Source organism: Halichoeres trimaculatus, unplaced genomic scaffold, assembly GCF_033239565.1.
Source record: "Halichoeres trimaculatus isolate MK-OKI-2021-1 unplaced genomic scaffold, fHalTri1.1 fHalTri1_scaffold_10, whole genome shotgun sequence".
NCBI classification, from domain to species: domain Eukaryota; kingdom Metazoa; phylum Chordata; class Actinopteri; order Labriformes; family Labridae; genus Halichoeres; species Halichoeres trimaculatus.
The window spans coordinates 29,565,669-29,591,333 of record NW_027437187.1 but is presented as its reverse complement, the minus strand read 5'-3'; the positions used below and the strand labels follow the sequence as shown (position 1 = coordinate 29,591,333).

Genomic DNA, 25,665 nt, shown 5'->3' with positions numbered 1-25,665 from the left:
CATTTTATCTACTCTCTAATTTGAGGAGGATTTCTAAAAAACTGTTTGTTCAGCTTAAAAGAGAAACTCATTTTGAACTGCACGGGCTGCACTCGGCAGTGAATTAATGTTGTGAACTTATTCCACACCTGAGAGGAAGTGTTTTGGAAATATTAATTGTATTCCCATTTCAGCTATCAGAAAGAACGAGGAATAATTTGCTAACTGGCTGACTGTGAGACGGGTGAAATTGAACATTCAGGCAATGAGAGTGAACTCGAGGTTTAATCTTCGCATCCAACCAGAAAATACTAAACCTTCTGAGGAGTGTGTGCACGCTCATTACCCCAAAAAAGAAAAAGGAAGCAGGAGTAGGAAACAATCAGCGGCAACACTCACACAATTGAAGTAGATAACTTGGGCAACTTTTTCATCACTGCACGTCAATGGAGAAGAAAAAGCCAGAGGAGCTACAACACAGCCCACCCGTTCTCCATGCTAAAGTGCAATTTAATTAGCTTCAGAAGCAGGCTTGTTGAAAAGCAGCATAAAGAAGGAGACATTGATCAAGGGAGAGGCTGGAAAAAAGAGCTTGGCCACCTGATTTGTCTTTAATTAAAAGTAAAAGGGTTATCCTTGCAGGAGGCAGCTGCAGGTCCCTGAAGGCCACTCCAATTATTGAGTGAGACAAAAGAAGGTTCTCTGAATCCAGGACTGAGAGAAAGAGACAGGGATGCTGTGTTGCTATGTGGGTGTTCAGTTTGAGGAAGCTTGTGAGGGTTTATATTTGTCATTTCTTGATGTGGAAGGGTGCATTAGTAAGAGCAGGGGCAGAAGGGAGAGGCAGGATATGATTTTTCAAACTCCAAAGATGCATGTGTGTGTGTATGTGTGTAAGTGTTCTGCAGAAGGCGGGTGGTTTGAGTGAAGAGGGCGTCCCTCCTGTGGTCCCTCCCCAGCCCTGCCCCTTCTCCACATAGAGGAGTATCCTGTAGCAGGTCCCAAAACTGGAAAACTCATTCAGTCCCCTCTGAATGGAGTGTCTTTAACGTTAGAGTGGAGGACTTAACTTTCAGCACGCAAACATGAGAGCCCTGCATTCGGTCCTGGCCGGCGCCTTCCTGACCCTGCTGCTCTGCCTCCCCAGCCCCGGTCATGGAGGTAAGTGCTGCTGCAAATCACTCTCTTTGAGTCCTGTTCCTCTCTGTCAGGGATGCACTGGAGGAGATCGGATCACTGTCCCTGTCAGAGGCTTCCCAAATACATAAATCATAGCAAGGCAACCACCTCAGACTCAAGCTGACAAAGTTTTACTTTAGAACCAAAATAGCACTCAGGAAAAAAGTTTTTAAGTAAACTCCTCAACAGGTTGTGTTTATTTTCTTGACTTTTAAGCTCCCACAGCCCTCATGCCATTCATTTCTCAGAACTGAAATCTTTCTTTTCTTGGATGAAACTCAATACATGAGGGGGAAAGATGTGCCAAGGGTCTCACCCTGGCCCAAGGTCTGAGGCAACATCTGTGGATTTGTCATCTAACGCAGAGGCTTTTTCATCGTTTCTCACTCTGAGCGCGTTTACCTTGAGAATGTTTGCGTTGAAAGCGAGGTGCCAAAAGGCAGGCAAAGGCAGTGAAGGTCTGGAGCCCTCTGCGGTTAAGGAGGTGAGCTCAGGTCCCTCTGCCGGCAGCAATGAATGGCTCTTTCAGATGTGAGCGTACACAGTTGCAGGAGGCAGAGCTGCTCCCTGTCCAGCCAGAGAGGAGAGATGAAAGTGGAAGAGGGGGGGGGGGGGGAGAGGGAGAAAGAGGGGGAGAGAAGGGGGCTGGGAGAGGAGTGAGAGAGGCAGTGTGTGAGATTGGGAGGGGGGATGCTGGGAGGCCAAGGCCCGTACAATGGCTCCTTAGTGCATGAAGTCAGCAACAGATGTACCTTTCTTGATCTGATATGATGCAGCAGTTCTTCCTCCTGTTAGTGATGGATCGATGTCAGAAAACTTGTCACTGGAAATCTGAATGAAGAGATTTTCTTTGTGGTTTGAATGGAGAAACATAACTTGTTGGTCTAGCTTAGAGTAAGTTTATGGCCTTAGTCATTCTTTCCCTTTTTTGTAAAATTCTTCTAATGACTCATTTTGCTCTGACTAACTTGACCACAAGTGTGTATGAAACAGTAGCAGATGACTGTCTCTCCGAGGGATAGTACAAAAAATCTAAAATACATATATTCCTTAATTTTCTTCATTTTATGACATAATAAGAGGTATTTGTGTGTTTTTGCTGAGCTGAATTAACCTATTTCATTTGTGGCCACATTTGTTCATGTATTAAGCTTCTTCTTAGAAGTGATTTGAACACTTGTGTGACTCCAGTGTTTTTTTTTTTCCATTTATTTAAAAAAAGGAGAGAAAGAAAACTAGTTTCTTAAAAACAATCACGTTCTTTTTTATTTTCTTTTTTTTTTTTGGTTTACCAAGATATTTTAAAGAGAGGGTGTTTTTTTTAAGTCCCATATTTCCTTACCCTGGTGGTTTAGAAAACTCTTATTTCAGCATCTGTCTGAAATGCTTTATTTAAGCTGCTGTCTCTTTAAGGCTTCCCACTCCACAAACCCCCTTCCCTCTGATTGGCCAGCCCTCTTTCAGCCTTTCAGAGGCAGAGCTATGGGCATACCTTGGTGTTTGAGGCCTGCTTCTCTAACACGTCATAAACTAGTCAGGTGACCCTCGAGTGATGACCTCATCATTTTAACAAATCTTGTGAATATCTTTTAAAGATCTCGTTGAGATCTCGTGATATTTTTGGAACAGACCAGTTTGAGCAGTTTCCTGACAGATTCAGGGTTTTCTGCAACATTTGAAGATGTAGTGGTTTGAAAATCTGCACACACTCAGTATGAACATCCAGGATTGCTACTTTTTATCTATGTTTAAAATATGGTAGAGTAGAATACCCCCTCTTTAAAGCTACTCTGGTCCAAGCTTTTGATCCTTCATGCTGCATGCTTCTTTCTTAATGTCTCAGTGAAAGGGATATAGCTCTTTTGCTGCCACCTGCTGGCTGGGGGTGTGGCTAGAGTCAGTGAACACTTGTTTACACCCCAGACCTGGCACATGGTAACAGTCTGTAATTCTAGACACACAGAAAATCAAAAATCTTCTTTTTGACTGGAGCTTATTCATTTTACTCACTAATAAAAAATGTTTGCCTTTATTGTAATGGCGAGGCCCTTTCTTGACCCGCTGCTTTCACTGCAATGAAAGGTGCTGAATTTGAGGGTTTGGGTGAGGCCAATCTGGTATGAAAGAGTGTCTTCAAACAGATTAACCAACTCACCTCAGCAAAAAAAAAAAGAAAAAAGTGTACATATGGTGAGTTGGCAGGATGGGCCTTCGACTTCGAGCAGCTGTGGAGCCCTTTGTCTCCCCGCCGGCTGTCAGATCTTCAATCTCTCGCTGCAAATTCCACTCCAATTAGGCTCGGCGAACCGCTCTGTGAGCGTCTCACTGGCAGCTTAAGTGAAAGAGTGGCTCTTGATCTGTACGGAGGAGTATCGCCTTGTTTTGGTGGCACAGAATCAAAGCTCCTATGGAGAGCTGGATTTAGTTCTTCCTTCAGTTGTGATCTGTTCCCCACAAGCATGAAAGGAGTCATCTGCCCTTCTGTTTGCTCATTTATAGATAAACTCCACTGAAACATCGCCTGAAGAATTAGCTGTAAACTGAGCAAACAAGTCAATAAAGAGTGACATTTTGCTTCTCTGGGTTTACATACAGTTCATACAGTTCATACAGCAAGCGCTATCTCAAGATCTCATTTCCCATAACTGCTGAATCAAATCTTCAACTATTCAAAACCATGCCTGAAAAAACTGGCAGACTCAATGAAGGAAGAGTTTCCCATCATTTAATTATCTGCTGGCATCTTTGCAGCGTCAGTGTGAACAGGATTCGCCCACTGACCCTAGAGAGCTACATGCTAATGTTGACCAGATGTACCAAGTCGCTGATTAAATTTTGGCCCTCCCGCGCTTCACCAAACGCCGGCCACAAGCTGTCAGGGGAAGTCTCCCACCGACCAGCAGGAGGGCAAACAGGGGGGTTCGTTTCTTGCTCAAATGTCACATGTTGTGTCACAAGATGCTCGAGTCTCTTGTCACTGCATTCTCTACCTTTAAGAATACATTCTTCTTTCTTTCCCTCTCTGCGTTTTCTCCATCGCCTCACGCCATCCTGCCTCCTCCGCCCACGCAGCAGCCTCAGGAACAATTACGATGCAGTGTGAGCATAAGCAGCAGCTCACCAAATCAATTCTGTAATCTCCTGTTGTCGTGGAATACATGAAGAAAATGTGCAAAGATGTGAAATGTAATGTTTCAAAGCCGAGGTATCTTAGCATTCACGCTCCAAGGCCTTCCTGATAAGCTGTATGATGCCTGACCCTCAATTCAACTTTGTACCACTGAGCGATAACATAACAGCACCTTCACCTATCCAAGCTTACAAAGCACCTGCCCACGTCTTTCAGAAGTGCATTGCCTTAAATGATATTCCCTTAAGGTGTGTGTAGTGTGCAGCCAGTATCAGCAGATAGTGAGTGTTACGGTCCAAGTTTCTGCAGTTTATAAAAGAAACCAGAAAATAGAGCTGACTTTAAACACCCGGGTATCATCCAGCTTTGCCTTCATTTTGAACCAGTTCATGCCCTTTTCAGAGCCGCCCAACGTTGTTCTGGTCTCTATTTTACTATGAGCGACAGGTGGGTGGTGTATTTTAGCTGACAATATGAACCAGACCTATCATAACTCTGCTGACCACAGGTGTTATTTTTATATCTCTGTTGAAACAGTTGTTGAACCTTTAAGTTTCCTTGAATTTCATTGTTTTCCCATTACCTGACTTAACTGCAGCTATGTAGCACTATGTTAGCAGATCCCACACTCTGTGGCAGGGAGCAGCCAGTGACGTGTTATCAACGATTTATACCAGACTCAAACCAGATAAGCCTCAGTTTTGCTCTGTTTTTATTCTGTCGTGGTTTGGCGTCCCTTGTCCATAAACTCACATCCACACTGGACTCACCACGCAGCCAAGAGTTCCCCGCGCTTCCCACTCCGATGATAAGTCTCTTCTCACTCATATTTATTTAATTGGACCCAAAACACCACAACCTAGTCGATTTCTGAAGTCATCATATAGTGAAGTATGACCTGGAATCAACACGGTAATCCAATCGGATTATGATTATTGGATTGGTTTAAATCCTGAAAATGGGTTGTTCAAAAAGGAAAGAAGGTTTTCAAAATTGGATTAGATCACATAATCCAACCCTAGTTTTAATCTGGATCAAACCCTCAGTTTGTGTTGTTTAAAACTTTTCAGTAGGATTTGGATCACTTTGACCCCCAAAAAACTCAATTAGCCTGATCACCAAAGAGGGCAGTAATCAGGATTTGATAATCTTGAAAACTGTATCTGGATCAGAGTGATCCAATCCAATGTTGCTTCGAAAAACTAGCATAAAACTCATTACCTGATCCTGGATAGAATGAAATGGGATTTCCAAATCCGGATAATTTTGATCTGGATTAAATTCTTTGAACAACTGGCCCCACAGGTTATTTTATTATGAATGTCACCGGATGTTTCAATGCGGTTTCAACTTGATCTGCTCTGTGTTAAATGGTTGGTTGTTGCTTCGGCACCCCTGGAGGACCTTGACTGTGACATGCAGGGCGAAGCCAGTGTGATTTAACCATAGACTGTATAAAACATGGGCATAGCATCCGCAACGTTGCCCGTCTGTTCCTGAAACCATGAAATAAAGCCAATCTGCGGACACCACCACATTTGCTATGATGCAGGCTGTGTGTGTCCTTTCAAACAACTAGGGCACCAGCCAGTCACATGACCTGGAATGTGTCTTTGATTAGACAATGAAATTATCCAAATAATTTCTAAACTGCCAAAAAAAAGTCACTCACTGTACAAATTGTGCTGTTATTGAAATCAGCGTTTAAGACCCAAGACGTTTTTTGGACCAGGCTGTAATTGTGCTTTTAAATGCAGTAAAAGTCTGTTTTTATGGCTGGGTGTGAGCGTGCCTTCCAGTCTTTTTGCAGCCAGCCTCAAGCAGATTCTTGATGAACAGCAACTTTTATCACTTTTACATAGCTTCAGTTTTACTAACCGGATGTTGCCCCTTGAATTTTACATATTGACTTGAATTGAAGCCTTTCAGATCCGGTGCTGTGACAGATCAGATGTGGATCTGGTGTGATTCGCCTGTCAGCTCTGAAAACTGGCACATGTGCATGAATGGATCCATTAGAATCGGCTCTTACTGAGCTTAGAGGAATGATCCAGATCACTGAAATGAACCTGAATTCCCACAAAGAGCAGCATCTGTGTATGAGTTGATTTAAACCTTGCTCTTAAGCGGTAAAATGGATCGAACTCAACTTGCACAAAAGCAGGACTTTGATCTTGGGAAAACTTTCTGTTGCATGAGGACGGGAAGGTGGACTATCTTTAACTCTTTTTTTTACAGATTAACATTAAACAGACTTGTGTTTTTGATTTATTATGCCCAGTTTTGATGATGAGTCACAGAAAAGGGCACTGGTAACCAAGGGGTTAATTTTAGAAGAGGCAGTGTTCTGTACTGCGGCGTATCAGCTCACTCAAAGCACTCAATGTCTGTTTTTTATTCCATTAAAAGTAGACAAGCGCCATGCTCCTGAATTTTCTAACCATGAGACGGCACTTTTTCCCCAAATCAATGGCTGCTCACTTTATCATGGCTCTATCTGTTATTGGACATGACATGTTCCTCTTCCTGCTCCTTTAAAACAGCCTCCAGCACGGTATCATTTCAGGGGCCTTTAAGGCGGCACTTCAACCACCACTTCACCAGGCACTGGGGAAAAACAGGCAGGGTAGTTATTTCCAAGCTATAAACTGCTCTCCAGTGATTACACTCTGTTGTGTTGGCATGGAAATGGATGTTGTATTTTCTGTTGTTTGGTGTTTGTTGATAGAAATACAAAGTTGGATGTTAATCTGGAGGGAAGTAACGTGCTTCTGAGGGAGCCACTTCCGCTGCCACTCCCCTGTGAAAGAAGGTTAATGACTTCTTCTCTGCCCAATTACCACCCCGTCTACAAAGTGTGCCTTTCTCCTTTTGTCGGCTGTGCTGATCTGAAAATGCATTTGTATAAATTTGGCGTTTTGAGGAATACAAATGTGACCTGACAGATGAACAGATGGACCAGCAGACGAAATGAGGAGAACACAAAAATTCTGTCCAACTAAGTTTGCTGAACTAATTGTGTTTGCGTGAAAAATGTCCAATTTGTGTGAAACAAGAAGCGACAAGAAAGCATTTTTAACTGGAATAAGGAAAGCAGTGTGTTCAATACCACACCCTCACTCACTTACTTGATTTAAGTCGTCCACATAATACAAAATAAAGCATCCAAACATTTGCAGATTCACATTTTCTCACACAGGAAAGCAGATTTTGTGTTTTTGAGAAGTCTTGCCGTCAGATGTGTTTGCATTTTCAATTGCACAGCTTAACAAGAGGATTTGCATCCCGAGACTGCATATGAGCCGGCTATCTACCCTTGAGTATAACGTCTCCATGGTAACAAGGAAAAATAAACATGCAATTTGCCTGGGCTTTGTGAAGTGTCTGCAACAAGGCCTCCATGTGTTCCTCGAGAGCTGGCAGAGAGGATGGTGTGACTGCAAGTGTCTGCACAGAGGATTAATAAGTCCAATATTTGCATTGGGAAATTGATGAGATTAGTGTTGTGCTGGTCCCACAGATGCACTCTGTCACCCAGCGCTCACCTCTTAGTTTAAACACCACGCCAATGTTAGGACAGAAGAGAAATCTGGCATTTGGAGTGAATCCAAACACGAAAATCTGTGTGTTTATAAATGCAGGGAGCATCGTCTGCTTTCTCTCTACGGACATGCCTCCATATGTGACAGGAGGGGGGCTCAACATCCAGAAAATATGTGGTCACTTGAACCTTGTGAGAAATGTCTGAGAAGTAAATGCTATGATTATTTAGCACTGTTGATATAGAAACATAAAACTGTTTTTGGAGGCAGATATAGCAACTCTGTGACAGAGACGGAGCCAGAAAAGCAAACACTTTTAGAGTAGTAGATATTTTTAGTGGACAAAAGTGCAGAAACTTTATGGATCCTGGACTTTTGGCTTACTTTTCCTACTTGCGAGGTGCACTTCTTCTCAGACTCCTGCTCAGCTCATGTGTCACTCTTGCACCTCGAGAGACTTATTGACGAGCTTGTTTTTTTTGGCTGCATGAAAATGAGACCCTGGTAACATCTCTGAGCATGGAAGGCAATCAATATTGATAATGTCTCTAATAAGATATAACCTCCCACACTTCTGCCTGCCTGCTGCTCCATCCGGCACTTTCAGAGAGAAAGTTTCAGTGACTCATGGTTTATTAAGTGTTTTTTTGAGGAGGGGATTCTGGCCCAAGGCAAAACATCATAGAGGAATCTAAAGTTAGCTGTATAGGCAACCTGCCCAGCCTCCTTCTGCTCTTTAACTTCATCTTGTAGTTACAGGTAGGGTTTAAGTCTGACCTGCTGACACTGGATAGGCAGGGTGTCTGCCTGCTGATTACAGTGTTTGTCACATAATGGAAATGTTTCCCTCCTTTAACTTCAATAAGTCCTGCTAAGATGTGTCCTTGAGGAGGACGATGAACCTTGATGAGACGGTTTAGTGCTTCAGCTTAAAGCCTCAAATATTTAATGACAAGAAAGTGTACTAGAGCCACATTATTGGGATTTTACCACCTGCAGCTATTTAAAGGACAATTCCCACTTTATCAAACATGGGATCTTGTTGTAGCACAGGTCACCACATTTATCACCTTTCCTGACATGTCCACAATGATTGCAAGAGGAAAGGTTCAACACCGGTCCAATAATAATACAGAGAGCAAATAAACCAATAGTCTTTGAGTTCAATTCCATAAATCTTTTTATTTGGAGGGAAACTTACAGTAAATGAGCCTCTCACTGAGGCAGGTGGGAAAGTCAAAGTTGAATCATTTAGTGGGTCTCCTGGCTGTTTTTCTTCCATATAAATTTGACTTTGCTCAAGGCGAAACTACAACCAGGCAGCTTTGAGGAAAAATTATATTTTGATTATACTACATACTCAGAATGGATGATGAACAGGTTTCACTGCTGTTACTGGTGTCGTGTACTGGTCATAGAGTCATCGTGGTAAAAAGGCAGGCTGTGGTGCACTGGTAGTTGGGTGCTCTATGAGGCAAGCCCAAGCCTGAATCCAACCTGTGGCACCTTCCCTGCATGTCACTCCCCAATCAAATCCTGTTATATGCTCTACACTGTCCTGTCCTCCCTAATTAAAGTCATAAAATGCCCCAAATCAACTTTTGTTTACTCTAACGCCTCACAGGGCCTCACCTCCTCTCTTTGTGTCAGAGCAGCTATCATCATTATCACTGAAAGATTTTGTGGCTTATTACCAGTGTTGGAGAAGTTACTTTTAAAAAGGAGTGTTTTCTCGTTACACGTTACTCCTTGAAAAAGTAGTCCCTTACTTTACATAGTTACTCTCTATGAAAAGAAACTTTTTATGTTACTTTTATGGTGCTCAACTTTGTGCAGAAACCCATCTTATTTCCTAAATGTGTATAGGCCTACATAAAGTTCTACTACGGAGGTCATAACAGGTAATTCTTTCATTTATTTTATTTATTTTAGAAAATACTACAGAGTACTTGCCAAGAAAAATAATAATACCAGCCTAGATACATCTTTTGGGCATGTAAGTGAACACAAAACACAAAAATAAGACATAAGTTAAACATTTCGAAGTAATGGGGACACCTATATCCCCCCAGAAGTCACCATTTGTCTATGTTGTTGCTCCGCCGCTATTGCGAGCACCAGCCTCAGTGTGGCTTGAGAGCCCATGGCTATTGTGCATATGTACAGCTGAGGCAGTGTTGCTGTCAAATCGGTCCCTGGGAAAAGTAATTTTGAGCCCAACTGAAAAAGAAACTATGTTCCGTTACCATATTTTCAGTAGTAACACATCACACTACTTTTTACCCCAAAAAGTAGATATGTTATTGTAAAGTGTTACAAAGTGATGCCTTACACCCAACACTGCTGATTACCAGGCTGATTGCCAAATCCCCTTGATGGCAGTTTTTAACTTTCACAAACAGATTAACTCAATCCGCACGAGAAGATCCGCATGATAAACTGTTAGCTTCTGTTAGCATCATGTTAATTAACAATGTGACTAAAATGCTAGTTTTGTTTAGCATGCTAATTGGGCAGGCTTAACAACATGTATATCTTTATACTGGATCATGTCGCCAGTCCAAGATGATTGAAAGAATTAGGCTATCCCTGATGTGTGGTCACTTGAGCTACTATAGCTGATGAAACTTCTGATGGAGGCTGCTAACATGTTAAACATGTTTAATTTCTCTTAATTTGTTAATGATAAAAGTCCCCAGCTGGGATGGTAAAATGCCTTTATTTTGAAATGACACTGACAGGATTAGCAGTCATTTCTAGTGAGTAACTTAGCACAGCTTGAACTGGCATGTGACAGCCCCAAGGCCCATTTATTGGTTCTTTGAAGCTCTGTTTCTTTGTTTCCTAGAAAACAATCTGCTTCTTATCATTCTGGCATCCCATCAGTAGTGTCACTTTGATTCATATTTTGCACAATCGATTCCATAAGTTCAGTGTTATAACTGTCACAAACGAAGCATGAAACATGTGGTAATAATGTTGTTAGTATTAAATAGGAGAAATAGTTTTGAAGTACTACAGTTATCCAAAGCAGGACTACAGATGTAACAGCTGCATGACCCCTCCAAAATAAAAGCCCCCTCTCCATCTGATTCTCATAGTCTCCGAAAATAGTTGTCATACCAGCAGCAGAGGACTCACTGACCTCAGTAGCTCATATCATGGCTCGGTTCATTCTCATTGTGATGCAAAAACTCCCAAAGATAAATAAATTAAGACATCCCTTGCCTTGAGGTCTCTATACTCTCCTGGCAGATGATCTTTCCCACATTGCTCTCTTTGAGGTTGCTGCCTGTCACCGGCAGGCTGCTTGGATTATATTTTAAGGCCATGATCTGCTTAAAGCCCAGAGCCGGCCCACACACAGACCTCATTTAGCCCTGGGTGTGTACACAAAAGAGTTTCTGTACATAAACACAAGCACAGATTCTGGCCCTGGATGAGAGGTCAAAGGGCATCTCATGGTGTGCTGCCATGTTGTTTTAACCCTATTCACGTCAATCAGATAGGCTGGAGGACGGGGCTTTTTGGCACTTAAGTGACGGCTGGTCTACACCCAGATTTCAGGTTGGTAAGTGGCAATTTGGGATTTGAAATTGTTTGGAAACTGTGATTACCGAGTCTCCAAATTAGAGCAATTTTGAGGACAAAGTTTACCTACAGCAGCATGAGGTTAGAGCAGAAAAATAGTCGGCATTTACTCCAGATGACTGCACTGTAATAAGAATGTGAAGATATTTTCAATGCAGCATCCAAAATTTTGTTTTCATCATTCTCCCAATAAAAAAGAGGGAGGGAGTTTGAATGTGCAAGCTTTCTTACCTATTTTTTTTTTATTTACCAGATAACATAGAGTATGAATATGTCATCCAGTGACATGGGCAGTCTTCCTATAGTTGAAACAGAAACTAGTCAGAAGGAGACTCTTTTAAAAAGCTTGGGCTTGAAAAGGACACACTCACATTAAGTTTGTTTTCGTAGCCAAGAGCTTGACATACTCAGAAATCTGGAACAGTAGATTAGATTTGATTCATGATATTTTTGAGGATATTGAGTCTTTCCAGCAGCAGGCAACAGGATGAAAATGGGATTATTTTTGATTACTGAATATAAAAACAGAAACTCAAAAAGACAATACCTAGAAGCATAATGTGTGTACAGAGCCCGGCAGTAGGACTTCAAAATCTGAGTGTCTGTTCTGACAGGAGAAAGACAGACTTCTACTCCTCCCCCCGCTGCAGCGGCTGAACTCTGCATGTTTATTTTTGATAAGAGCTGTTGGGGAGCGCGGTGCCCAAAATGAAAACTCCAGAGAAAATTCTCATCATCACAGAGCCGCCAAGTTTTCAATAAGCAGGAATTATGCATGACCAGATGTCCCGATATGAGTGGCCTCTATGGGCTTTTCCTTTTTCTTTTCTTTTTTTTCTTTTTTTTGTCAGAGAATTGTCTGTTTTATCATTTTTGGTTGAGTGAAGAACAATCAGTGCCTTTCAGGCTGCTATTGTTTCGCTTATCCATTGAAAATAAATGAATAAGAGGGAAAGGAAAACATTCCTGCTTACCCCAAAGGGCTTTAAAAAGCACTTATTAACTCAGTTTCCCCCCTGTGATCAAAGCTCAGACATTTCCTTCATGTTTATCAAGAATGCCATCGGCTAGTAAAATTATCAGATAATATCAAACATCATCATATGAGATAAATTAACGCCTAAATCAGATTTGGGAACAATGCCGGTTTTGTTGAACACTCGGTGTCGCATGTACCTCACATGCCCTGATGTGTGCAAGCAGACTGCTGTGGCCAGTGGGGTAACATGAGGCTGGAAAACCAGTGTGAATCATGGGAAATGTTTCCAGTGTTGGGCTGATTCATCTGAGATGTGTTAGGAGAAGCCTGAGGTTTCCACTCCAACATCTGGAGCCAGCTTTGGTCAGTTAGCAGGAAGCCAGAACTGGAGGCTTGAATCAAATTGTCCCTCTGCTTCTTCTCTTGCCTAATATAGACAAAAACAACCATGCTGAAGGAATGTGAGCGTGCTGCAATTAGCCGAGATTTGAAGAATGCTTTGTGTGAAAACAGACACTGTTTGCTGTCAGATGTGTTGACTTTTTTCTCTTTTGGCTGCCCTTCATCTCACGACAACTTCTGTGAATCTTTTGAGCTAGCTAGTGCGCCGCATTAGCTACTTAATAACACCAAATGTGTTTGCTTGTGTATTGTTTATATTCATGCAATGCCTGTTGCTCTCACATGCTTTAAATTTCTTCCTCTTGCCTCTATCCCTTAGAGACTCTGCTATTTTTACAAGTCCAGCAGGGACAATATTTCGCACATGAATATGACTCACTATTTTAAATATAGAGAACTCCACTGTGAGTGCGGGGACTCCCTCCAGCCCAGAGGGTACATGACTCACAAGCACAAGGCCGCAGTGGTTAATCATGAGACATCAGACTCCAAACTAATAGCTCTTGTGCTTATAATTAGTCCAGCACTCCAAGGAGTGATTAGCCTTTGCTTTAAGAAGAAGGGACTTAGCTTTAGCCGCAAGCGGCTAGCGATAAACACAGGATGTTTTCACTGAGTGAGTGTGACAAAGTTGTGAGGTTTTGGAGAAAAATACCCGACTTCAAAAAACAGAAAGTAACAGACTTTACTGTTGAAGCTATGGAACTTTAATACTATAAACTGTCTGTATCACACAGGAAGTCCTTTAGTGTGGGGTCTTTTTTGACTCATAGCATAGTTATGCTAGCAGCTCTGTCTGGCTAGAAATTAACAAAGCAGTACTGTAAGCTAAAGGCTATATTTTTATGCTAACCCAATTAGCTACCCCTGTCCCAAAGTTAATAGGTTCATGCTTCTTGTAATTTCTTGACAGCCAAAATAGATATCAGCCTCTGCTAAGATGAAAGAGTTTAGCCGTTAACTCTTTGGCAGTGAGACAAAGTTTATAAAGAACTCGAAAATATTGTTTTCCCTACAAATAGCTTATTTTCTCATCCCTGTCTCAACTTGATACATTATATATCATATTATTTGCCCCATAATTGTTTGTTCTTGTTGCCACAGACCTTTTTTGACAGCAAATTCTAGATTTAATTTACTTAGTTTCACAAAGTGTGGATGTTTTTGGAGTCCATGGCAATGTTAGCAGCTCTCTCTAGCTATGCTGTAAGCTAACCTTAAATTTCCATTTTTATTCAGTTAGTCTTATCAGACCTCAAACTATAGGCTGTTTTAAACATGGACACAGGAGTAGTGATCATGAGTGAAGCCTAGACCCCTTGAGCTCCCCCTGCAGTTCAGGTCTGAAGGACAACCTCCTCTTAAATGGGGCATTAACACCTAGCGCAATTGATTGCACACGCATATGTGCATGGAATTAACTGTGTTCACTTTATTTTGCCAAATAACTCACTCTATTTGCACAATTACTTACTGTCCAGTAGGAACTTGTGTCTTTCCATTATATTTAATTCACTCAAGTGAGTGATTTTTATCCCATTAGGCATGAGCGCACTTTTAGAGATAAAACAAGGTTCAAACTAGCAAAGTAAAACACAAGTCTCCTACATGCTTTCAATTAAGTCAGGCAGACTTCCACTATGGTGAGATAAAAAAAGACGAAAACCAACAAAAAGGGTCTTTAAGCCTTCTGTAGCCGTGTGTCTCTGCTTCAAATCAACAGCAGAATTAGTTCTGTTCTGAACTTTACTGACCTCAAGGGTCTTTGACATTCTTTTGGTAAGTCGATGTGTGTTTTGGTAAAAGGGAAGGTTGTGATGTCAGTGTCTTGGCTCCACCAGCCTGGTGGTTTTGGCATGTTTTGGCTAAATCAGCACTCATTGAGACAGTATTTTGGCTTCACGTCTCACAATGGAAGAAGATGGAGGCATGGAGCCCATATTATTATACAGTCGGTGCACCAAATTGAGGGTTTTTGTGTTTATGATTAGTTCTTGACCCAAGCCTCTGGAATGGGGGGGGTTAGTTTTAGCCAGTAAAAAAGGCAAGATGTCTCTAGATGGTGAGTTAGACAAAGTTGTGACAGTCAAGGATAAAAGCCAAGTGTCTGACATCTAAGAGACAAAGTTAGAGAACACATGTCATCTAGGTCTGTGTGATTGGACTGGAGTTTTACCAGGCTTTACAATGTGTTGGTGTTTTCAAGTCTATAGTCATGCTCGCAGCCTTGTCAGGCTACACTTTAGCATCCACAAATGTGTGTTTTTCATGCATCTGGTAGAAGAAAGTTGTTAGCCTCTGCTAAAAGAGATGGGGATTTAGTTTTGTCCACAAGATGCCCATGACAGGCTCAAGATGTTTCTATTTGGCAAGTCTCACCAACAAGTTTGACATTCTTACAAAGTTTAGAGCAAATACCTGACACCTGATGGATAACTTCTCCTTTAAAACTGCCTTGATGGTTTCTTTATTCCACAGGGATTATTTTGAGTGATGTAATATATAATGTTACCCCTATTTTTCCTCAATCTGTACTCTGTCATTCCTACAGCACAGCAGCAGGAGGCCGTATTTAAAGTGCTGCTTTTCATAGCATGCTGACATGAAGTCAGATATGTGCCAGCTCCCATCCTGTTGAAAATCTTCATCATCAGCGTCCAGGGACTGTGAAGTGTTCTGAGTAATTTGACGCCAGACGGCCTCATTACAGTCAGGGTTCAGACAGAATCAAGGGGGCTGGGGATAGCACCCGGCCTGGGATCAAGCAGATGACAGTCTGGAATAGCTTTCACCAGACAAATATAGCCAGGCGGGACAACCAACAAAGGAGCATGTTGCTTCACACAGGGCTGTTGAACTGAAAGAGGGTCTAGGGTGGGGTCTGAGTGTGTATGTGCTGCGGTTCACACAGATCCCAGTGTTAGAAGACCGGAGCAAATGTCGTCATTCCCCAGCTTATGAGGGCTTAAAATAACTGGAGGAAATGATGTGTCCCATGAAGTTTGGTTTGACTGACTATAGACCGCCTGCAGTAGCGTGAGGCACAGAACAGCTGCACAGAGGAGCTGGGGAACACGTCACTGGTCTGCCGAGCCAGACAACCCAGCTTCATGTGTAATCATGTGTTGAATCTTACTGGGGCTAAACAGATGCTGAAAAACTTCTGGGTAATAAACAACTTTGATAAGTGACAGGGAAAAAAAATGTGATATTGTTATGCAGATATCAATTTTATAAAGACTGAATTCTTGTTCCATGAAGGGGCTGGATCAAGTAGCGAGATTGAAAACATGAGAGCCAACTTCTACTTAAGACATAATGACCAAATGATCATTGGTAAAATCAAGAAATATTTCACTTTGGCGCTTTGAATACTCCAGAAAAACACGCGATAACACAGATATTGAGCCAATGATGCTGAAAAGACTGGAAAGAAAGACACGTTTGCCTTGCTTCAAGGTCACAAAATATGCACTATTCATCATAACTTAGATCAGTTGAGTATAACAGAATCCCATTGTTCCATGCTAAGTGTTTCCCTAAATTTTCGTAATTCCTATCTGTCTAACAGTTGCCAGGTCATCACTTTATTGACCCATGGTCTAATGTTAGGAAACATTTTCAAAGACTGAAGAAGTTATCATATATATATATATATATATATATATATATATATATATATATATATATATATATATATATATATATATATATATATATATATATATATATATATAGTTTTGATTCTAAACATGGACGAAGTTTACAATTCTGAGGTTAAAATGAGGGGTCTGAATGTCTTTTCAGTGATGTGAGAATTTAGTGAGATCAACACAAGATATGATAAACGTGTGACATCATCAGTCGGTGAATTTCAAATAAAAAAGCAAATGTGTCATTTTAAAAGGAGAAACATTGCTTAACTGCATTGCAGCAGTGAAGGAAGCTTCTCGAGTGCCAGGTTCCGGAATCCCAGGGGCGGGGCAGTAGCTTAATTAACACCAGCTGGAGATGAGTGAAGAGTTTTTTAAGCAGTAATACACATAAAAGTCCCACAAACTTATCAAAGGGACGAAATTTAGCTAAAAAAAAACAAAATAATGCTTAATCTTTAAAAGTATCAATGGCTGAATGAAGGTTAAAACAAATCTGTCATGGTTGAAATACTGTTCTGCACTGGGGGGGATTCTGATGTTATAAGTCGAGGAAAGTATCTTGGCTGCAAACCTGACTTGGGAGGTTTCAGCACCATGACAAACCCACTTTAAACATCTGAGCTTGGTAAAGAAGTTACTAAGAACATAAAACCATAAGAAAGGCCTCTCTAATCTCTCATATTAAGAAAACTGCAGACGGACATCAGACCTCTAGAGCATGATTCCCTGGAAACAGAGCTGCTGTGTAACTCCAATTTCAACCATGCGATTCAACTAAACTGAAAAACATTTTGACTCATATTGCCTTTGCAAGGAGAGAGGCTGGTATTAGATTTTTACATACTTTATATTGCACTGGGGAAATTTAATAGCGGTTTTATAGCAACAGTCTTGGAGAGTTTCTTGCTGAATTTCAAAATAAGTGCACAAGTTTTTCCTACTTGGTGAGTTTTCCTTTTAATGCTCGCAAGAAATTGGACGTATGGATGATGTTTGTGAGCTTTCTTGGCTTTAAACGACCTCTCCTGAACTTTTTGTTCTTATGACTCCACTGTAAAAACAGTAATCTTAGACACCTGGTGTAAACAGCAAAGAGAGTGTGTGCTGAGTTTCAGTGAAACAATAACTGGAGACAAGATGTGCTGTAACAACTGAAAAAACTATCAGAGCTACTTTCCTCTCCCATCATCTCCCAGAATATATACTAAAACATCCTCTGCTTCATCATCAGGCATCTACCTGAATGTTCAGAATGAATACATCCCTTTCCACAAAGGGAAAACCAATTTCTGCTTCACTTTTCAAGGCACGCCTCCGAGCACATACTTGCTTTTCCGGACATTATTCACATCTTATGAGTTTTGGGGAAACCAAGCTCAAAAATGATTACACGCTTGATTAAACAAACAAAAAGAGAAGGTAAACATATTTCTTTAAACTACTCCATCTCACTGAATGGAAAACAAAGCCTGTGATAAATGAGGAAAAAGGAATCTGAATCTTCAACCAAGTGACAGCAGCAGCTGAGCGCACTGAAGTCAACAACCGATGGGCCAAACCAGAAGTAACGAAGATTACAGGAGAGAGGAGCGCGCACCGGGAACAACCACTATTTTTGTGGCCAACTATGCATTCTGAAGGACCGGACTGGGCCAGACTGGGCTATGTGAATGAGCCACAAGGGAATGTCAAGATGCGAAACAGGGGAACTGACCACGTGTGACCCCAGAGCATCCTGTCGCTTTACTGCCAGAGAAGCATTCCCAAGCTTCTCTTCAGGACACATCTCTATTGTAAAAGTGACCACTGAGGAGGAGACACTCCAGTTGTTTCAGACATTGTTGAGTTTAGTTCAGATTTAGAGACCTTTAATTGCAATCCTCTCAGGCTCATTCTGCTTTTATGGTCCTCTGAAGAGGAGAGTACAGTAGATTTAAACTCCATGCAGGCGTTACCACAATGAGAGCACTTCTATTTCTTCTTCCACAGCAGACCAATGATACACATGACCCTTTGAGGTATTTCAATCTAACTGCAATGTGCTCCAATCCTTGTTTAATAACCTCCAGAGGCTATACAGCTAATTTGCAGTGTGAAAGAGCATTTTGCTGCAAATAAGGGTACCAATAACCATTGGATGGCAATTAGCTTAAGGGCAGCCTGAGGGGGGAAAAGCGAACTTGCTTTTTCTGGTTGCCTGATTTTCTAATGCATATTAATTTATTAGAAAACCCAGCAAGCTCCCTGTGTTTGTTTGCCCTCTCTCTATTGAATGCATAAACAGACCTTGTAGATGCATAAACAGACCTTGTAGATTTATGGAAAGGCAAAATGTTCAAGTTAAAACAAATGTGTTTTGTAACCAGGGGAGCATTTAGTCAAGGTTGAGAGAGGGAAAACTCAGGTGTGCAGCACTTACTGTAACTCCTGAATACTTAAAAATATTTCAGATCCTTGAGGTGTTGAGCTCACTTTTGGAGAAGTTTTGAGAAATTTATGTAGTTTCAGTGTTAAGGAAAATTAGGTTACCTTGAATTCAGATTCTTTCTTGGTCACTTGTTTTCCAATTTAAAGCTTCCACCTTGCAAGTACCGGATTGGACCCCCTTTGCCTTCAGAACTGCCTTAATCCTTTGTGGCATAGACTCAACAAGGCACTGAAAACATTCCTCAGAGAGTTTGGTCCATATTGACATGATAGCATCACACAGTTGCTGTAGATTTGTCGGCTGCACATCCATGATGAGAATCTCCCGTTCCACCACATCCCAAAGTTGCTCTATTGGATTGAGATCTGGGGACTGTGGAGGCCATTTGAGTACAGGGAACTCATTGTCATGTTGAAGAAACCAGTCTGAGATGATTCCAGCTTTATGACGTGGAGCGTTATCCTGCTGGAAGTAGCCATCTGAAGATGGGTACACTGTGCTCATAAAGGGATGAACATGGTCAGCAACAATACTCAGGTAGGCTGTGGACTTTAAACCATGCTCAGTTGGTACTAAGGGGCTCAAAGTGTGCCCAGAAAATGCCCCACACCATTACAACACCAGCAACAGCAGCCTGAACCGTTGATACAAGGCAGGATGGATCCATGCTTTCATGCTGTTGACACCAATTTCTGACCCTACCGTCCAAATGAAGTAGCAGAAATTCAGACTCATCAGACCAGGCAACGTTTTTCCAATCTTCTATTGTCCAGTTTTGGTGAGCCTGTGTGAATTGTAGCCTCAGCTTCCTGTTCTTAGCTGACAGGAGGGTCACCCGGTGTGGTCTTCTGCTGCTGTAGCCCATCTGCCTCAAGGTTGAATGTGTTGTGTGTTCAGAGATGCTCTTCTGCAGACCTCGGTTGTAACCAGTGGTTATTTGGGTTACTGTTGCCTTTCCATCAGCTCCAACCAGTCTGTCCATTCTCCTCTGATCTCTGGCATCAACAAGGCATTTTGGCCCACAGAACTGCTGCCCACAGTTAAATACTGAGATACTCTAAAATACTCAGACCAGCCCGTCTGGCACCAACAACCATGCCACATTCAAAGTTTCTCAAATCACCTTTCTTCCTCATTCTGATGCTCAGTTTGAACTGCAGTAGATCGTCTTGACCATGTCTACATGCCTAAATGCATTGAGTTGCTGCCATGTGATTGGCTGATTAGAAATTTCCGTTAATAAGCAGACAGGTGTGCTTGATAAAGTGACCAGTGAGTGTAAGTGCCTGTTCTCTGTATAATGACCTGTTGGGTGGGCAAATGGCGCAACCACTCTTAATAAGACCATGTGAATATTCACCACATACAGTTGTTGATAAAAATAGTGTTGAGTATGTCGTCAAAACTAAGAACTTTTTAATCTATCAGTCACTATGCTCCTATCCAGTATTTTTGCACCCTTTTGGAGTCAGACCAACATTCCTGTCTTCCATTTTTTCCTTCGTTTATGCATCACTTTAGAGACTGACAAGTCAGAATCAAATGATCATAAAATGAAGCATGTATTTTCTGCACATTCAAATAGTCTCATGTGATCAGCCAAGGTTCATGCAGGTTTTAGGTTAGAGTGAAACAACAGCCCTCCTCATAAATAGCAAAGAGGGAACTGGACTTGGATTCTTCTTTGCTGACCTGAACTCAACTCAGACTTGAACAGTAAAGACTCAAAGCTCAACTTGGTGACCTCACCAGGTACCGTATCAGATCAGATGACCATGATTTTATAACAGCCAAACACTTCCTCTCACCTTTTTCAAGACCCCTGTTTAATACCTGTGATCACATTCAGTACAAAGACAATACATAGTGGGGATCCCACTTTATTACATTTAAATACCACAAAAACTGAAACTAACCTGGAGTCTATTGGATGGATGATGGCTCTGTTGGACACGCCTTGTTACATGTTTTGTTCTGTTTTTTTTTTTTTTTTTTTTTTTTTTTTTTCAGTGACAGATACTCAAACGCTGCCTTTGTATGCTTCCCTTTTTTGGACATTGCACTCTGTGACACCATCTTTCTCAGCTTGATAAATTTCTACCATCTCTGCTGCATTTCTATATATTTTCTTGACATCTTGAAATCTGCACCAGCTGTAGAAAACTATGCCCACTTCAGTTTTTTTTTTTTTTTAACTATCACTGTGTCTCTCAATCTTTTATTCCCTAATGCTGTAGTTGTAAACATCATGGTCAAAGCTCTGGGTTTCACATATAAGTGGTGTTACACACTTTTTGACATGAACTGCTTTTGGTAGATGTTGAATTTTCATAGTTTGGTATTCCTTTTATCATTTTCTGTTTTGTCTGTACTTTTTTAAAGTTGTTTTTTTTGTGTCTTGTTTTAATTTCCCCAGCATTTCTTTTCAGTTCTCATGTTGTGTGTTGTATTGCCACCTGTGGGTTCTTGTGTTACTTGTGTCCATGACGTTTTCTGTTTTATTTTCAAAGTTCTTGCTTCCCCCCATTTCATGCTTTATTTTTTATTCCTGCCCTTTTGCTTCCCTTTCAATTTGATTGCACTCCATTAGTTTCATGTGTCCTGAGTTCACATCTGGTGCTTATTACGCAACCTGCATTTAGTCTTTTACCGATTGCCCACTGACTGTTGTGACTTTTGCAAAACCCATCCAGTGTCATTGCTGTATTAGCTGAATGACCACACAGGAATAATTCTACAGGGAACCTATGGTGTTATATTTTGATGCACTGGGCCTGTAAGCTAATGTATGCAGGGAGTGAACTGACTCCAGCGCAGGCCTTTCAGAGCAGACTAAGAGTGAAAGAGGCTCATGCAAATCACTATCATCATAATGATTCTGATGCTGTCATTTTAAGGTTCAGTAGTTGCATAATGTTAGTTTAAGTTACTGGTTTCCATCTGTGAAAGTCTACACACCCATAACATTAACACCATCTGCTCTTTCTACATCAGCAGGTGAATCCAACTAAAGACGAGATCCTTTATTGAGCTGACTAATTAGCCCTGGTTCGGTCTCAAATGGGACATGTAGGTGAAGAGGAGGAGACACTTTTAATCAGGTTTAACTTATGAGTCAGTTGAGACATCACGGATGAGGAAGCACATTTAGGGAGGGTGGGTCTGCAGCTTTGCAAACACAGACTTCTACTCCACTTGTGCAGAGAGTGAAAGAGGGGTCAGCAGTTTAAAAATAGAAACATCTGATAACTAATGTTTTCCACTTTGCAAGCAGACATTATCAAATCCAATCAGTTTGTTTGGGGGGGATGCTGAGTTTAGAGAACCGATAGGATAGAAATAGAGTTTGATACAATCATTCATAGTGAGAGAAATATAAAAGATCCAAATGAAAAGAAAAAAAAAGACTAACACAAAAATGTTTCCCTATTTCTACAGGAGTAAAGATTGGCCCTGGGTAATTTGCCATATTGTGTATTTTGGTGGAAGTCTTAACACAAACTCTCCCAGCAGCTGTTATTGCAGAGAAATGGTAGTGTCATCCAACAGGCAGCTACTTGTGAGCACAAATATTTTCCTGGCAACAGAAAGTGGAATAAACTGGGATCTCTATGTTGCCAAATTGTAGATTTCTTCTACAGACTTCATTGAACATGGCTGTCAAAGGTAAAGAATTGCATCATGTTGTCCTTAAAGGGGGGTGTAATAGTTTCATAATTTTAAACCAGGATATTCAGCAACAATGCTGGATCTTCATACAGGAGTGCAGATTTCCAGACTGCAACATATTCCTGTGTTGTAGAAATCCCTGAATCCGTCTGTGGATTTCTCAAAAAAGTAAGTTCTGAAAAAAGCGCAAGATCTTTACGAGACTTGCAGAAATGATGAGGTCATTACATAGGGACTTCCTAGCTGGTTCATGACACAGTGGTCTGCAGATAGCTCTGCTCTCGACAGGCCTTCAAAGGGCTGGGAAATAAAGGCGAAGGATTATTTACAGCTGGAAGTCCTAACGAGACAGCAGCTTCAACAAAGTGTAGACAATGGCTGAATACAGAGGTTTTTCCAAAGTCATTCAGGAGCCACAAAATCTACTTGATCTTCACAACAAAGACTATTAAATTAATAATAATCGATACATTCTCAAAATCTAAAATAGAATAATTGTTTTTTTGTTTTTTTTAATCTTTTTGAATTTATGAAAACTGACCATGAGATGCCTTAGTTTTTATTATTAATATATTTTCAACATGTCAAAAAGTTATATTTTCAAAAATGTACAAAAATTCGCAATCTTTCTAGCAATGCAAAAATCAACATAAATTGAAATAAAAAAGAAAAATCTGCTTATATTTTTTTTTTAATTCATTTACTAAATTTGCAAAAGATTCGAAAACATTTTAGTTCTTTAAAAATTTGCAAAACTTTTAGAAAAATTTTGAAATTTCATAATTTGTTAAAATTTGAATTGAACAAAAAAAGATTTATTTAAATAAATAAAATTGAAATTAAATTTTCAAAAAAATGCGAAAATTTTATTGCCAAAAATGATGCTTTTTGAGTTCAACAAAATGTTAAATTGTGATTTTTTTTGTAATGTATTTAATCATCAATACCATCTGTAAGAAAAAAATACAAGTTCTTTATTTCAATAATAATTTTTAAAGCTACAAGGGGCCACTGCAAATGAGTCAAAGAGCCACATGAGGCTCCAGAGCCACAGGTTGGGAACCCTAGCACTACAGGGTGAAAAATACAGTACCCCCTCTTTAAGGCCAATTGTTTGATACTGCTTTTTATTTCTGATGCATACTTTTCAAGTTGTAGGAAGCAGAGATTGCAATTATGCTGAGAACTGACGCCAAGCAATCATTTTATGCCAGTCAAAAGCCAGCTTTCTAACCATGATTTAATGCGCACACAATCAAAAATCAGCCTGGTAATAGGGGAATGATTGGGTTTAATGCAGAGAGTCATCATTAGAGGCTCACAATCTAAACAAACAAGTCTACCGCAGGGGAATGTGTCTGATAGCAGCCTCAAACAAGGACACTATGACATAGCTGTAACCTCCCCTTTCTCCTCTAATGGGAATCCTTTAGCACCTCTTACAGCCGACTGACTCCTTGAACATACTCTGCTGAGCAGCCAGCTCTACCTTGCCAAAAATGTCTTTACAATATTTTACTGGGAATGCTCACCCCCAGATATCACATGGAGGAAAAAAAGTCTGTTTGACACCAAAGGTGCAGTGCTGAAAGGTGAAACTCAGTCCATGGTCTCTGGAAATTTGCAGTAGTGCATTACAGGCTGGGAATGTTCAGTCATTACCTGACATCTGTCTTTGTGTGTGTGCGTAGGCCAGCATTCCTGGGCCTGTTGTTTGGCTGAGTGGATACAGTTTGAGGGCTGATGGAGGGAATTTGCTCTGCAGTACCTTCAAGTGTGAAATAAAATGTTAAACAGTTGCAGAGAAGTTGCTGTTAGAGTTTGAGTTTTGGTCTTGCTGGAGCATTTTTGTTCTGCATAACTCTGACTCTGCTGTTTGTGATACCCAAGAGACAAATAACTGAACTTTAAAGGGTAGGTTCAAGAGAAGATACTGAGGGTCTGTTTGTTGCTTTGTCTTTATTTTCACAGAGTTGAAGTCCTGTGCAAAACTTTTTTCCCACCTTTAGTCACAGATAATATAAGACTGGAGTTATCTTGATGGTTATTTTAGTTCCCTGTGCAATACTGCAGAAGCCAACAATTCTTACAGATCTTCAACTGCCTAACAAAAGGGAGAAAAGTGCAATAATTTCAGAAACTACATGCAAAAATCAATGCTAAGATTGAAATACAGTGTTCAGGTTAAAGATGCAAATCCAAGCACAATCCAGGAAAAGCGCTGTTAATCAAGTCATGACCATAGAGGTGCACCAGGCCTGTAGAGGTGCTTAGTGAAACTGATTGTTAGTGACAGTGGAGAGGGCTGGAGAGGAGGCAGTGTAACTATTTTCAGACCATTTCACAATCGACATTACCAGAGCAGAGTGTCTCTGGGAGCAAGGCCTCTCAGACAAACTGAGCAAAATCCCATCTTTATATCACCCACACAACTTCTTGTTTTTCGTGCGCTTAATCTACCGCCAAGCAGACGCTGTAGGTTTGCACAGCCCTGTACCTGTTTGTCGCCTGATGTGCTCCTTCTCAAAATTGCCACTTCGTGTCAGAACTGCAGCCAATTCAAGGTACTCAACTTGAAGTGGCAAGAAAAGAAGCTCTTTACACAAGTAAAAAACAAGACAGAGTATCAGAAAATCACATGTAAGAATTGGAAAAGGGATAACAAAAAAAGTAGTAAAACAAAATTACATAATGCTGGAAAAACCATACAAGAGAAGTAACTACTAAAAATATCAGTAATAAACTGGATATACAACGGGGGACAGGTGGAAACAATAAGGGCAGGAACATCAGTCATAAAGGCAGACACATCAGGCAGGAAGTGAAGTTATCTGAAACAAGAAAAGACATTACCACCACAAAGTAAAAGCAGATGGTAAAAACAGAAGACAAGACTGAGCTAAAAAGTGTGGATCTAACATGTAACAAAATAACATGACTCAAAAAGAAGCAACAAAAAGAGACTCTTTATTTCACAGCCAAACAAGACAAAATATAGACAGAAAAACATGGTAGATTACAGTCAGAAGGAGGAAAAAGCCAACAAAACTGAAACAAGGCTGGAAAAAACAAGGCAAATAAATGAAAAACAAAAACAAAAACAAAAAATC

At 40.8% G+C, this 25,665-nt stretch overlaps 1 protein-coding gene across 1 annotated transcript in view; it reads left to right on the top strand.

Moving 5' to 3' along the window:
* The first annotated feature begins 1,002 nt into the window (after nt 1-1,002).
* Nucleotides 1,003-25,665, top strand: part of cspg4 (chondroitin sulfate proteoglycan 4) — a 104,462-nt gene continuing 79,799 nt past the window's right edge. Inside the window, exon 1 of the mRNA XM_074678618.1 lies at nt 1,003-1,140. Coding sequence (XP_074534719.1) covers nt 1,065-1,140 — 76 coding nt within the window. The 5' untranslated portion in view covers nt 1,003-1,064. The remainder of the gene's footprint in view (nt 1,141-25,665) is intronic.